The sequence below is a fragment of the Haliotis asinina genome, chromosome 12, assembly GCF_037392515.1.
Source record: "Haliotis asinina isolate JCU_RB_2024 chromosome 12, JCU_Hal_asi_v2, whole genome shotgun sequence".
In the NCBI taxonomy this organism is placed as follows: domain Eukaryota; kingdom Metazoa; phylum Mollusca; class Gastropoda; order Lepetellida; family Haliotidae; genus Haliotis; species Haliotis asinina.
The window spans coordinates 16,044,161-16,058,268 of record NC_090291.1 but is presented as its reverse complement, the minus strand read 5'-3'; the positions used below and the strand labels follow the sequence as shown (position 1 = coordinate 16,058,268).

Sequence of the window (14,108 nt, the reverse complement as noted above, 5' to 3'; positions counted from 1 at the left end):
CAGAATGTGGATAGAGATACATATACACAAGCGTGAGATGTCTGTACTGTACAGAGGGGATTAGGACTGCAGTGGCATAGAGCGAGTGAGTGAGTATGGTTTAATGCCATTTTCAGGATTACTCCAACAATAATCACCAAGGGAGACACCAGAACTGGGCTTCACACATTGTACCCACGTGGGGAATCGAACTCGGGTCTTCAGTGTGACAAGCGGATGCTTTAACCACAAGGCAACCCTACCACCCACAATGACATAGGGAAGTCAGTAATAATACCAAGGCATAGCCTAGGTTAACACACGGCATAGCCTAGGTTAACACAGGAAGTGCACAGCCGAAACATTGCTCTCATTGTCAGTTGTTCATCCATATATCGTTATCATTCCTTAGGATGGTTATTGTTTGAAATATGTAGTCCCATACTTAACAAACTTCAGTAAAATCAGGATCGGATAGCTGTTTGATCCATCAGTTGATAACAGTGGTGGATGTAGGTTTGTGAAGGTTCGCCCATGGACCAGTTGGAACTGTGTTGACTTGCTGGTGACTGATTGTGCTTGAGAAATCAGTGGATAGAGTATTTGATCTACAGCTACTGCGTGTGTCAAGTTTATGTCGGGCATTGAAGGACACACATAAAGAGGACTCCACCACATTTCCTGTTTGATGGAAATGGACTCTCCTTTTGCATGACTCCCTTACATCATTTCAGAATGTATTTGATAATCAATATGTGACTTATTGTCGATTTTAACAATGGCAATATTATTACAGGTGTTCGTCGGTCAAGCCTAGCCTCAACATGGAGTCGCGACTCAGGGTTGTCGCACCGGCGGCTCAAGCCGATATCATCATTGAGCATCAACGACATGGCCTGCGAGGCCAAGGTGCAGCCTCTCCCCAGTCCCGGCCTCCTCAGCACCCACTCCATGTGGTCCACCAGCGACCTCTTCAGTCGGCCATCCAGCAGGCAACAGGACCCCGAAGTTGTCTCCAAGTAAGATCATTCAGTATTCAAAATTATCGTTACCTATGTATGAAATAAGGTTTGTCTGACCACCCGAGACTGGGTAGATTTCTGACGGACAGTCTAAATTTACGGCTAGCCAGTCCTATGGTCTGGTAAAAATTTAAAATGTTCATCCAAGCAAAATCAACAGGTTCGGTGTGGTTAAATCGTTTTTGAAGTTGCCAGCCCTCATGTCGGGGTTGGTTTCGGTCTTATTCCATACATTATCATTACAGCTTGGTGAGAGGCAGCACAGGGATCAGTGGTCAGACTCACTAAGCTGATGGATGAACTGTTCTAATGATGTCAGTCACTCAATTATTTAGGGTTACCGTCATCACTGATGTACTCATTGTACCAGTGTTGTGTTGTCTCAGAATTAACTATTGTAACTTAAACAATGTTTTCTACACAACTATCTCTACTCACATACTCGGAAGATAACTTACCCATCTCTTATACTTTAAAAAGGTTTCCCTTACTGTGTCTCTACCCTCTAACTTTGAGTAGTGTTTCCTTCTAGAACTTTACTCATACTTTCTGGCATATTTCCAGTACAGTTTTACCTACTCATAAACTTTTTAGGAATGTGTCCAGTTCTGTCTCTGCAACATAGTGTGAGGATTGTTGCCCTAACAAGTGTCTCAGCTATCACACTTTGACCTGATCGAGGCATAGAGATAATATTATCATTTAGAGTGGACTCTTGATGTTGTAGAAGTTTCCAAGACATCACTCCACTGAATATCAGGAGAAAATGTAAATAAATGACCTGGACATGAAGTTACAGTTATCTGTCATAGGAAAATACTTCTTTGCAAACAGTGCAGTTGTACAATGATAGACATATATTAATACAATCCCCCTAATAAATTGTTGTAGTGGAGTCCATTAAACGTTACTGAAGGTTCAGCACGTGCATCCATGCAGCAGTAGATGTTAGCATACTGAATAATAGTTATATGTGATGAATGAACCTCTAGAAGCCTTAGAGACTCAGTTTATCAAAGTGGTTGAAGACTAGTCTCTCTCACAGTCACTGAACTTGTTCCTATTCTGCAGTGCTAAAAGCCCTAAATGAAGCAAGTCTAGATTCAGGTTCTGTATCTTCCTTCTCACTGAAGAACTAGTATTAGTGAAACTGTTTGTTTCTATCCAAACTGAGAATGTTCAAGCCAAGGCATTAATCTTGAGGTAGACCATCTTTTTTTAGACCTTTTACATGTTAACTGTACTCTGTGATGTATTATGTCTCCCACCCCTCAGCCAACCTCGTATTCTGTTTCAAAATCCTAGATCCACCAGTGAGACAAGCAAAGGTCATGTACTTCATTTATCTTTGAAGATACTTGTTTTGGAAAACACAGGGCAGCTTCTATGAATATAAACATGAAAAAGAGCAAGCCGTGTTGCCTCTGTAGAGAGGGTTTGGCATAAAACAAAACCATTTCGGTGTGACATTGCCAATAAATACTGGCTTATGAATAAATGTGGAATGTATGGAATAGAAGCGTATGATTTCATGATAGCCAAAGTTGGGAATGTCTCCAAACTTTGGTGTCCCAATTTACAGGACTGTGTCCTGTTGGATGATGTGGTGGTGAAGGTCATGTTGCTGATATAAAGTTGGGGTCAGCGGTGATGTTGTAGTCTGACCAGTGTTGTATGATGGATGCTGAGGGACAGACAGACAAAAGACGGGATACGGACGCGGCCTCTCTGTGAGTAGGAGCTAATCCCATGTGTTTCAAGGTTTCAGCCGATATTGTATGGGTGTATGATTCCATGGACCAATATCTACAAATGCACACTAGAAAGGGTCACCAGAACTAACTTATGTCTTTGACAAGTACACACCATATATGGCGAGATAAGTACAATAATGGAATAGAAAATGCATTCTGTTTAAAGGTGTTGGCTTATGTAGCTGTTACACTTTCATCCCAAGAAACATTCTCTTGTACAAAGTGCCATTGTGCTGATTCAGTGAATGAAGAAGAAAAACTTACTTTGTCAGTAAAGATGTAAAAGCTACAAATTGTCATCACTAGGTGTGATGATTTACTTTTTCAGTTGTACTGCTCTTGTGTACTGGACATTGTATCATATGCTTATTAAAGAATACAGAGGGTGTACATTTGTCTTGTGAACCCAGCTCGAAAAGGGAATCAGCTTTTCACTCATTTCTCCACATCTACCAATGATTTGGAAATAGTATTGCCAAAGAAATATATTCTAGTTTTAAGTTTTATTTTCAGTGTCTTTATAAATGTGAAATACTCATAAGCATGACTAATGTTATGTGGCAGCTGTTTTGTGTACTGGCAGATATGGAACAATTTGACTTCTCACTATTGGCAAACAAGGATAAGTTGAGCCCCGACCTGACAATTGACCTTTGGGCATACATTAGCACTGGCGATTGCCATTGTGAGTGAAGGGGCCCCAGGTAGCCCATGAGAAAGTGTAGTGTGATGGGTGAACAAAAATCTCAGTCTTATGAGCAAGGCATGGGCAGCTATACACTTAATCAATTTCATCATCATATACTCCACGAGACCTAACCTACATCTGTTCTCCCTTTCACAACCAAATGGGTTTTGCTCATTACCTTGCATCGGCTACTTCTTGTAAACATGTCCTCTGCACCAGTCCAACATATCCTTGTTTGCCAGTCCAACTTATCCTTGTTTACCAGTCCAACTTATCTTTGTTTGCCAGTCCAGCTTATCCTTGTTTCCCAGTACCATGGTGACAACCATGAGTTGTTGGTGATCTGTAGCTAGTTTTAATGATATGCCATATATAGAAATTTTGTTTTATGGTTACTTGGTGATTTTTAATGTAAATCTTTGAAATTCTAGTTGTTTTACTGTCCTTTGTTGACAGGTATTTAAGTCATTTAAGATTGTTTTTATTGATGTTTAGTTTTTTGTCACAATATGGTTATAATACTGCTGATGTGACTTTAACTCACTCACTCCATATTTCATGTTACCTGGTTAAAATAGGTTCTTTCCAGTGAATTCTTATCTCAGCTATAATTGGGTCATGCGGTCAGGCTCAGTGGTTGTATGTCTGATGCCCCAGATGATGTAGGGCATTGTTATTAATATCAATCACTTTTTTGCTGGATCGCAATGTCACAGTCATAAAGCTGGAATTCTACGAGTGCAGGACACTTCATTACGAAAGGAGTGAGTTGGGTTTTACGTTTCTTTTAGCAATATGTCAGCAATATCATGGCAGTTGGACACCAGAATGAGTGAGTGAGTGAATGATTTTAGGTTTATGCCTCACTCCGCAATGTTCCAGCTACATATATGGCAGCAGTCTGTAAATAATCAAGTCTGGATAATCCAGTGATCAACAGCATTAGCATCAATCTGCGCAATTGGGAACCGATGACATGTGTCAACCAAGTCAGTGAGCCTGACCACCCAATCCCATTAGTTGCCTCTTACAACAAGCATAGTCGCCTTTTGGGGCAAGAATGGGTTGCTGAAGGCCTATTCTACTCTGGACCTTCACAGGCTGGGGACACCGGAAATGGGCTTCACACATTGTCACCACATGGGGAATCGAACCTTGTACTTTGGTGTGAAAAGAAGGGAAGGGAAAGACACTGTTGGATTAATGTTGCTTAGATACCACGTGACAAATGCAAAGGGGACGTGAAATGTTCGCACAAAAAAAAGCATCAAACTCAAATATAGTTTCCTCTGCTTCTGCCTCAATTCAGACTTCTTTTTTTTATTATTTTGTTATTTTTTATTTATGTTATGATGGAGAGTTGTAGTTTATGTCTGCAGTTCTTTTTACATTGTGAAATAAATTCATGTCTTGAATTGTAAGGAATTGTGAAAAAAACATTTCTGTATGCTGTCTGTGTGGGATATGTATTTATGCTTTACACAACAAGTAAAGCTTGAAAAATGTCAAAACAAAAATATGAGATTGAATTTTTTAGATAAATGACTGGATCAAGTTATTGTGAAAAATTTGTCAGGTGGAAGGACAATGAATTTTGTAACGTAACTCTTTCAGCACTAATCGACCAGAAGCTTTTACTGCTGTGACTTTAAGTTCACATAGACTGATGCATAGAGCCTTCATTTATCAAGGAACATGTCAGGTGGTATAACATTATTGATGCTACATGTCACACACCACTTGAAAGATCTCATCTAATCTAATGTAATCTAATCTACATAAGAAGTTTTAATGAAAATGAGAAGACTGTACAGTCATGATGTTCAGATAAACCAGAGAGGAAGCAAAAACAATGGCCACTCACTCACTCACTCACTCACTCACTCACTCACTCACCCACCCACCCACCCACCCACTCACTCACTCACTCACTCACTCACTCACTCACTGTTACATATAACTAGATATAAGACAACATCCAGAGAGCTTGACATGTAGATGACAGAAAACCTTTCTGCTGTGCCTTCTTAAAAAAGAAATATTGTACAGTTCAGTCAAGATGTTTGAAAACAAAAGAGACAAAGTTCTTAACTTTCAGATTAGTACTTTTTGTATAAAATACAAACATAGGTCACACCACTCTTTTTTGTCCTTGTCAGTTTCAGGTTTCAGGTTGTGTTGTGAACAAGTTTGCTTACTTGGAGCATATAAACTTTGGAGACATACATAGCAAAATTGTTTCCCTAAGCTTTTTTTCCCCTACAACATGTTTTGCTGGGGTATTGACATGGAATCTGTCTGTCCGTGCAAATTTGTCATTTTTGCACCTAAACAAAATAATAAAAAAAAACTTTCAGTGGTTCTTCACCAAACTTAGCACACAGATCTGTTAGTGAACTGGTGCCTTTTGGTAGATTTGGATTTCTGAATGAAATACTTGGCAGCAAGTTTGACGTTGACTAAAGTTGGTGGTGCTCATTTCAGGAGAAAATAGTTCAATACCCTCTTTCTGCTTTGTGAGTTCACTTCCTCACGTGGATACAATGTGTGAAGCCCATTTCTGGTGTCCCTTGCCACAGTGTTTCTGGAACATTGTTAAAAGCAGCATGAAACCTTCTTAAAAAACTCAAAGTCATTTCCAACAAATTCATGTGATAGGGCAGATCTCTGAATACATTCTTACAAACCTCATAAATTATCATCATCTGTCATAGAGTGTTTTCTGTTCAACTACACGATTAATTTCAAGGAATAAAACACTTCACTTCATTACTTCTCTGCTTGGTTGCAAAGTCAAATACCAGAAATACAATTCAAAGCCCCCAAAAACATCTCGGTATGTGATCATCTGAGGAAACCATTGATGTTGATTCACCACCAACAAGGCAGGATGCTTTGATGTAGAAATCTGTCTCGATCCATCATTAAACGTTTTATGTCTTTTTTCCTTTTTGAATTCAAAATGTTATCGGGTTGAGGTAAAAAGACGGTTCTCATTTGTTATGGGTAATTTGATTTAGAAAAAGTTTTCAAGGAGCACGTAAATATGGTCGCTGTTCCTGGTAACAAATACACTCATACTGGACCAAAGGGCTGGATCACCTTGAAATTGTCTTCCTGAGTTGGTTTGGTGGAATGTTGAGCTAGTGTTATTCATGGTTGCTCCAAATTTCAAAGGCGGTCAATCTCAGATGCAAATAAAGCCTGTTATTTGAGATTTATTTCAGAATGCGCTAAATTTCCAATCCTGTTTATCCATCAATATAAATAGCTGTCCCTTGCACCAATATTTGTGGTCTGTGAAAATATGAATATTGGTGCAGTTTGGGACAGTGTAATTTCAATTCATTTTTCATTTTTTTCAATTGTATTGGATGTGCATGCCTGGCTGTGTTGAGGGCATCAGTGCTGGGCACTAGAATGCATTGGCCATTGTAAATGCAGTGAAATTCTGAATTGTCTTTGTATGTAAACATGTGGGTTTTTCTGATAGGTTTTCTGTAGATATGTATATATGTAGATTGTATTGATAACACACTGTTATTATCTGACTAGTCTAAACCACAACTCACAAAACTATTGACGCAAGATTGCCCCGGTTCCCATTGCTCTCGATATTAATAATCTTGTGAAGTTGGCGTGTTTGTCTTTGTTCAGAGTCTGCATCTATATATCAGACTAAGTTAGTCTGTCATACAGAAACTGAAACAGACTTTTGCATTGTCTCTCAATATATATGATTTTGATAAAAACAAGTAATATCTTTTAAATTGAAACGAGCCCCAGTAAGATGGGAGATTCAGAACCTGAAGAAATCTAGACTTGCTTCACATAAGGCTTTAGCATTTCAGGGAGAACTGTGCAGAAGGCATAATAATTTTGTTAGGCACTGTGAGACTGACTAACCCTGACTGAAATAAACAATAAGACCCATGTATATTTGGAATATGTATTAAGTCTTGGTTACCACCATTTCAGAAAGAGAAGATGGTTATTTGTCCGCTTTTGATTACTTAATAAGATAATTTAATACGTTTGTTAATGCAATTTTATCTTCTATTTAGGCTTCCATTTAGAACCTAGATTTTAGCATAGTTTTGTACATGTGTTCATGGTTTTCGAGCAACGATGCTGAAGTATATTTGTCATTGAAAGAACTTGATTAGAAAAGTGAAAACTGTGATGAAAAGTATATGTTTGGATTTCATTTTGACTTATATTTCAAAAGATGACTCATGACAACTTTAAAATATATAACATAAATATCAAGAATATCCAGACATTTATCAGATGAAATAGATACCTTACTTATCTAAATATGATGAATGACACTGAAAATGATATGAATGTATCACTGAAAATCAATGAATACATGAAGTGATTGTGAACAGGATAAGCATGTCCCCCTTACAGGGACACGTGGGTTAGAATTGGTCTTCAGCAACTTTGTTGTAAGAGGCAACTAATGGGATTGGGTGGCCAGACTCGCTGACATGTCATGGTTTCCCAATTGCATAGATAATGCATGATAATGCTGTTGATTATATGATTGTCTCTTCCAGACTCAATCGTTTATATTCCACTGCCATGTGGCTGGAATATTCCTGAGTGTGGCGTTAAACAACAAACAAACAAACAAACAAACAAACAAACAAACAAATCCTGTCAGGAAGCATCCACAGCTCATCCAGATTGCATTAAACAGTATGTGAACAAAACAAAATCCTTTGCTTTATTCCTCTTGACATATTAAAGAACCAAGTCTGAAAAGAAATACATTGATCTTCCCTAAGCAGAAGAAAAATTAGAGAAGCCACAAAGTTAAAATTTAACATCCCATCAGCAATAATTTAATACTTTTTCGTTTGTGAAATCATTGTGCCTGGGGTTGTGAGAGTTATTGTAATATGGTGATTTAATCAAGGACATACTGACAGTCTGTATGAGTGTAAGTGTAGACAGTTTTAAGTGGATGCATTGTGGGACTGAATACCAGCGCCAGGGTCATACCTGTCACAGACACATAGACAACTGGGAACTGTTAAGTCACAAAGAAACTCATCTAATCCCCACCTGACACTGCATGGCTGGGAATAGTTGCTTCAGATTTACGTTCATCAAGTATCTATCAAGGCTCTAGTTGTAATCAAATAGGTGACTTCGCGTGACACAAACTCAAACCATCCGCACTGGTCAAGCCCATTAATTTACCAGTGGCCTGAGAAGTCAGGTTTGGGGGATTTTCCCAGCAGAAGGTGAAATAAGAAGAAATCGAGGCAAATTGTAGGCCCAGAACAAATCTGTTTTCAGACAGAAGGGATTTATTCTTATCCTATTGGCTGATTGTTGGGCTGTTGTTGCTAAGTGACTAAGAGTGGAATGGGAATTCTTCTGGGGTGCATCTTGATTTTTACATTTGTCCCAGTTCAAATTAGATTTATATGTGTTAGCTACAATTTCACTTACTTCAGATCGCTTGAGGGACTTGGTGGCCATCAGACTGGACCTAGAATCAAGGGAATGTATCACTGAGGGGTTCATTGTGGAGTTCTAGTGTGTTTGGTGGTAAACATGTTCTTGAGTTGCTTAAATTTGTGGTGACTTGTGGTAACTGGTCCTACGGTTGTGATAGTGGAACTGGCTTGCTCAACAACTGCAATGTATTGTCCTTTGTAGTCCATATCTGTGGCATATAAGATTATTTCTGTGCATAATTAGTGCTCTTAATTTGAACCAAAATGAGGCATAGACTTACCCTTTTATGAACTTTATACTGTTCAGAATTTTTTCGGTTTGTTTTTTTACAGCGTGGGACAGTTTTCATCAGGGTACATACACCCCAAACTTTCAGGCAGACCACACTGCCAGTTAGATGTCAAACTAGCCAGCCCTGACCAAAACTTACCTGCCCACAAATTATTTAGGTTTGACAAGCAAAGTAGTTTATCATCCAATTGGAAGTTATCCATTTCTTTTTACAAGTGAATTAATAATGATTTATTACCCAAAAATATGAATATTTTCATATACATGTCTAAATGGTGCATTTTAGAATCTGGCAGTCCTTATTGAAAATAACCCATCCTGGACGGTCGGGCAGGCAGATATTTCAAACTCAGTTTTCATTATTCAGGCAACCATCATACATGTTGTAGATTTATGAATTAGGGATCATCTCTGTGTTTCTCAAAACATCTAGCATGCAACAACATTCCATATGTGTTTATTACATCTTTTACCCAGTTTACAATCATGTGACAGAGTGGTTCTAGAATTGCCCTTATGCCATCCTCGATATCTCCAGGGTATACGTTCCAATAAGTCTCTACTATACCCTGGACGCATCTACGGCTCTGCCCGATAAATTTATTACCTCCCTTGACTGTCTTTTGACCCAATCAGGTGTCTACACTGGGAAGTTGAGCGAACCAATCACAACTCACTTTCGTTTTTTTAATTATCTAACCGATTATACTTGGCAATAGAAACCATGCAGGGGTTCTCTGGAAGAGGTAGAAGGCGTTCTTGCATATGTTGTTTTAAAGTTTCGGACCTGTCAATTTGTTTGTATGATTTCCCTAAAATCTGGGACACACTGCGAGCAAACCATCTCAGTTGCGACCGCTACCTTTGTTGACACTGGCAAGCTCGATTATAACAGCGGCCTAGCTGATTGGCTACTGTGAGAAGGCAGAGCCAACAAAGGGAGGTAATAAATTTATCGGGCAGAGCCGTAGATGCGTCCAGGGTATAGTGGAGACTTATCGGAACGTATACCCTGGAGATATCGAGGATGCCCTTATGCTGGTTCTAAGAAATTATTACATGCTTATTATTTGGTTGGATATGAAGCCCAATTCCCCTAATACTTTGACTTTTATTCTATGATTTTTCACATGAACAGTTCAAATCAGTGACAAACATGATGTTGCGTCGTACAGCTGTAATACCACTGAAACAATTATCTGCTCATGATAAGTCACTTGTACAGTCGACTTTGATTAAGCAGCGGTTTCTTATGAATGTGGAAAGGATTTTCTTTTCTTCTCATAGACCCAGGTAAGCTGCATATCTGGGTAAAATATGCATAGAAAATTTCCAATTATGCATTGAAAATTGAAAATGATTGGCATTGAAAAATCATTGATTGCTATCAACTTATACTGTATGTATGGGAGTTGAGGTTGTACTGTAAGTATGGAATGAGTGTTTTTTTATGAAATCATTTCTATTATGTTTAAGTTGGTTTTGATTAGGTATGACATAAGGCTGTAGATATCTGCTAAGTAAACATACTCAATGACATATACTAAGCTGAGAAAAATCACTGAAATACCCACATATTTCAAAGCAATGGGTAATGGAAAATAAATACCCACTCAACATTCATAATGCCCACTCCAAAACACAAAACACAGTGGGCACAGTACCCACATGTGCTAAATCTTATTCTAGAGCTCTGTCTTCTATTTAGACCACCAGTCCTTTACACACCAGCTCTGGCTGCCAGCAGATGATAAAGTGAGACTAGAAATCAGATTTTCTGAGACACCCAATACCTTCCTATCATACTGACAAAGGTTAGCAAGGCAGGTAGGATAAGAGAAGAGCTTTCTGACATGAGTGTGGGCGTCTGGATCCTTGTATCATTGATAGGAAAAGAAAAGATGGCAGAACGTACTACTAGAAAACACTTATTGTTTGCTGGACAGGGGTGTTAGTAGAGTGGGCAACTTGTGTTGTCTCAAGCAGCAGCAGCAGCAGTGATGGGCAACTACACTGCCTGTAGTTATACGCTGAGTGTGTGAGCTTAGTTTTATGCCACACTCAGCAATATTCCAGCTATGGCAGAGGTCTGCAATTAATCAGATCTGACCAGACAACCCAGTGATCAACATCACGAACATCAGTCAGCACAACTGGAATATGATGATATGTGTCAATCTTTACCCAGTCAGCGAGCCAGACCACCCTGTCAGTTGCCTCTTATGACAAGCATGGTTTACTGAAGACAAATTCTAATCTGGATCTTCATGAGTGCGAGACATAGAGTCTCATCAGGATAGCAGATGTCATTGTAGTTAAGACTATTGCTAACACCTGCAAAGGAGAAGAGGGATGGAACAGATGCAGATTGCAAAGTTTCATCAGTGTTGATGATGGTGTAGATGGATTAAGTATTCATGTTAAGAGTTGACAAGAACCACACCAGTCACTCGTAACTGCTCTTCCCTTACCCAAGATCATGGAACACAAGCCACTTGACTTACCATTGATGTATGAATCGTCACTTACTGGGTGAAGTAATTACTATTTGGCATGAGGGTTTGGGGGATTGTTGAAGCTGGTATAAGCAGAATGAGAGGGTCCTCTATATTTAACAAATGCATGTAAGTTGTCCACTGGTCACGAGGGGGAGGGCTTGGCTTGATGTATCCCCAGTGTTTGTTTATGTTCTGTGAGCCCAAACAATGTATTTATCTTACCGAACACCTGAATGTTCATGTTGAATTGTTAGAAGAATGGGTACAAATCTTTTTGTAGCCATTGCTAGATTTTGCAGACGAGAAAAACAGATTTAGAGCTATCTCCCGTCCATTGATTTGCAATTGTAAAACATTGGTATGTCATATGTGACTCAATGTAATTTGAAATAAAGAATTACTACCACAAAGTACCAAATGAGGCGGGATTGGTGTACATAGACATGTTACTCGCTTGTAAGGGGGGTACACTGAAAATAATAGACGAGCACTCTGCCAGTCAGAAAGCAACATTTATCTGTGAGGTAAAATAAACATTTATGTCACTATTTGAAGTGAAAAGATCTTGAACTTCAGTCATGAAATCCAGTTGTGCCATGATGGAACCTGGACATTGTCCCAGTATAGATGGAGTATTGAAAAACTGTTCAATGGAATGTTGGAAAATCTGTTCAATGGAAAGTTCCGTTTGCAACCGAACAAAGTCATATTTGAACAGTTTGAATCAATCATGGCCACACTGCCTGTTTGTCAGAGGCCATTCCCCTTTAAAGTCCACACTAACAAATTAAGGGCTTTCTGAATCACACAGTTTGTTATGATCCATAATTATCAGTATCTCAGGTGAGCTTTGGACAGTGTGCGTAAACGTCTGCATTGCTGTTGGGCTTGTTCAGTGGTGGTTAGCCTTTATGTATTGGTCTAATTGGTCTACATCTGTGCGTCTACATGGTGTGTGTTGAGACTGGTAGGGACTCCAGCCACCATGAACATTACAAAAATGGCCTACAGGTTCATCTGAGCATAATTCACATTGGGAGGTCTCCTTTGTTTAGGTGTGGTATATGTCAGGACTGTTGTGATTCCCTTGCATTATTAGTGAATCAAACCATATCTTTCATGAATTCAGTTATTTATTTGCAGTCTCTACAATTTAACATTCATTATCATATTTGTAGAGTGTTTTTACTTGAATTTAGGTGTTATCAATCATACTGAGATATCCACAATGAAATAATAGCAAGAACATGCATTCAGGAATTTATGGGAAAAAATTCCTGCCTCCAATACACAAATAAATTGACAATGGGCACAACAAAATTTGTTAGCGCATCCACAGGGACACAGAGAAAGTTCAAATACTTTTTGTCAAAATTATATGAAGTAACAATAATTTATCAATAAGAGTGTTACTTGCAGGATTATAGTATCACTGGCATTTAATTATGTGATGACAATGATGCACAAAACAATAACTGAACTACAACAGTATTACTACATAGTACTGGACCCTTATTTTGCTGTCCATGACCCCTGAAAATTAAGTGAATGAGTCCCAAGGACCTTCAAATACAGGACTCAAGGCAAATCCCTGCTCATCAGTATTTCATATGACAGTGATGTCACTGGTCATTGTTGTGAAATATTACCACTGTCAAAATGGTCAAAACTTGACAAAAGATTATATTGTCATTGTGATAACAACCTGAAAGGCTAGGGTGTTGATCCACAATGCTGATTCCCAGTGTTATGGCGTGAAAAAGGAGAAGTTCGTGGTAAATATGAAGCCAAGTTGGTTTTTTTTTCCAAATTTGGGATTGAGAAACTTATTAATGCTAAAATTCATATGCAGTAATGCATGCAGTGATTGATGTGTTAATTAGTTCATGTAGATGAACAAGGGGTGTATATTAAAGATTTCTCTGACCCACTTGTAGTGGACTTACTGGAACGAAACTTGCATAGTTATTAGTCCTTCTCTACATAGCAACCACCAACAGTTACATACTTCTCCCATCATTTTATGCAACTGTCATCATGGGTTAACTGGCTAACAGTTAAATGGCAATTTTTGAAACTGGCAGTCTCCACTTGACGGACACTGTCTTCATCAATGGCTGAATGAGGTCGACCAGGAATGGGAGCAGTTTCCACAGATTTCCAAACAAATTTAAACTGGTGATGTCATTGTCATGTGATGGGCCATCCTCCAAAAATTTTCATCAAAGGTCACTTTTGGTGTGCGACCTTTTAAGTACAAAGGCTTGATAACTGCTCAGTACTCAGCTGGCTTCATTATCACACCTTTCTTCAATACAACGCTTGTCAAAGATTTTCAATACAACGCTTGTCAAAGATTTTCAATGCAATGCTTGTCAAAGATTTTCAATACAACGCATGT

At 38.7% G+C, this 14,108-nt stretch overlaps 1 protein-coding gene across 2 annotated transcripts in view; it reads left to right on the top strand.

The window, feature by feature from the left end:
* The window catches only part of LOC137257915 (cyclic nucleotide-gated channel beta-3-like), a 161,699-nt gene that overhangs the window by 64,565 nt on the left and 83,026 nt on the right, over positions 1 to 14,108 (top strand). For both annotated transcript variants that reach the window (XM_067795422.1, XM_067795423.1), the window contains one exon: positions 776 to 998. In XM_067795422.1, coding sequence (XP_067651523.1) covers positions 776 to 998 — 223 coding nt within the window. The remainder of the gene's footprint in view (positions 1 to 775; positions 999 to 14,108) is intronic.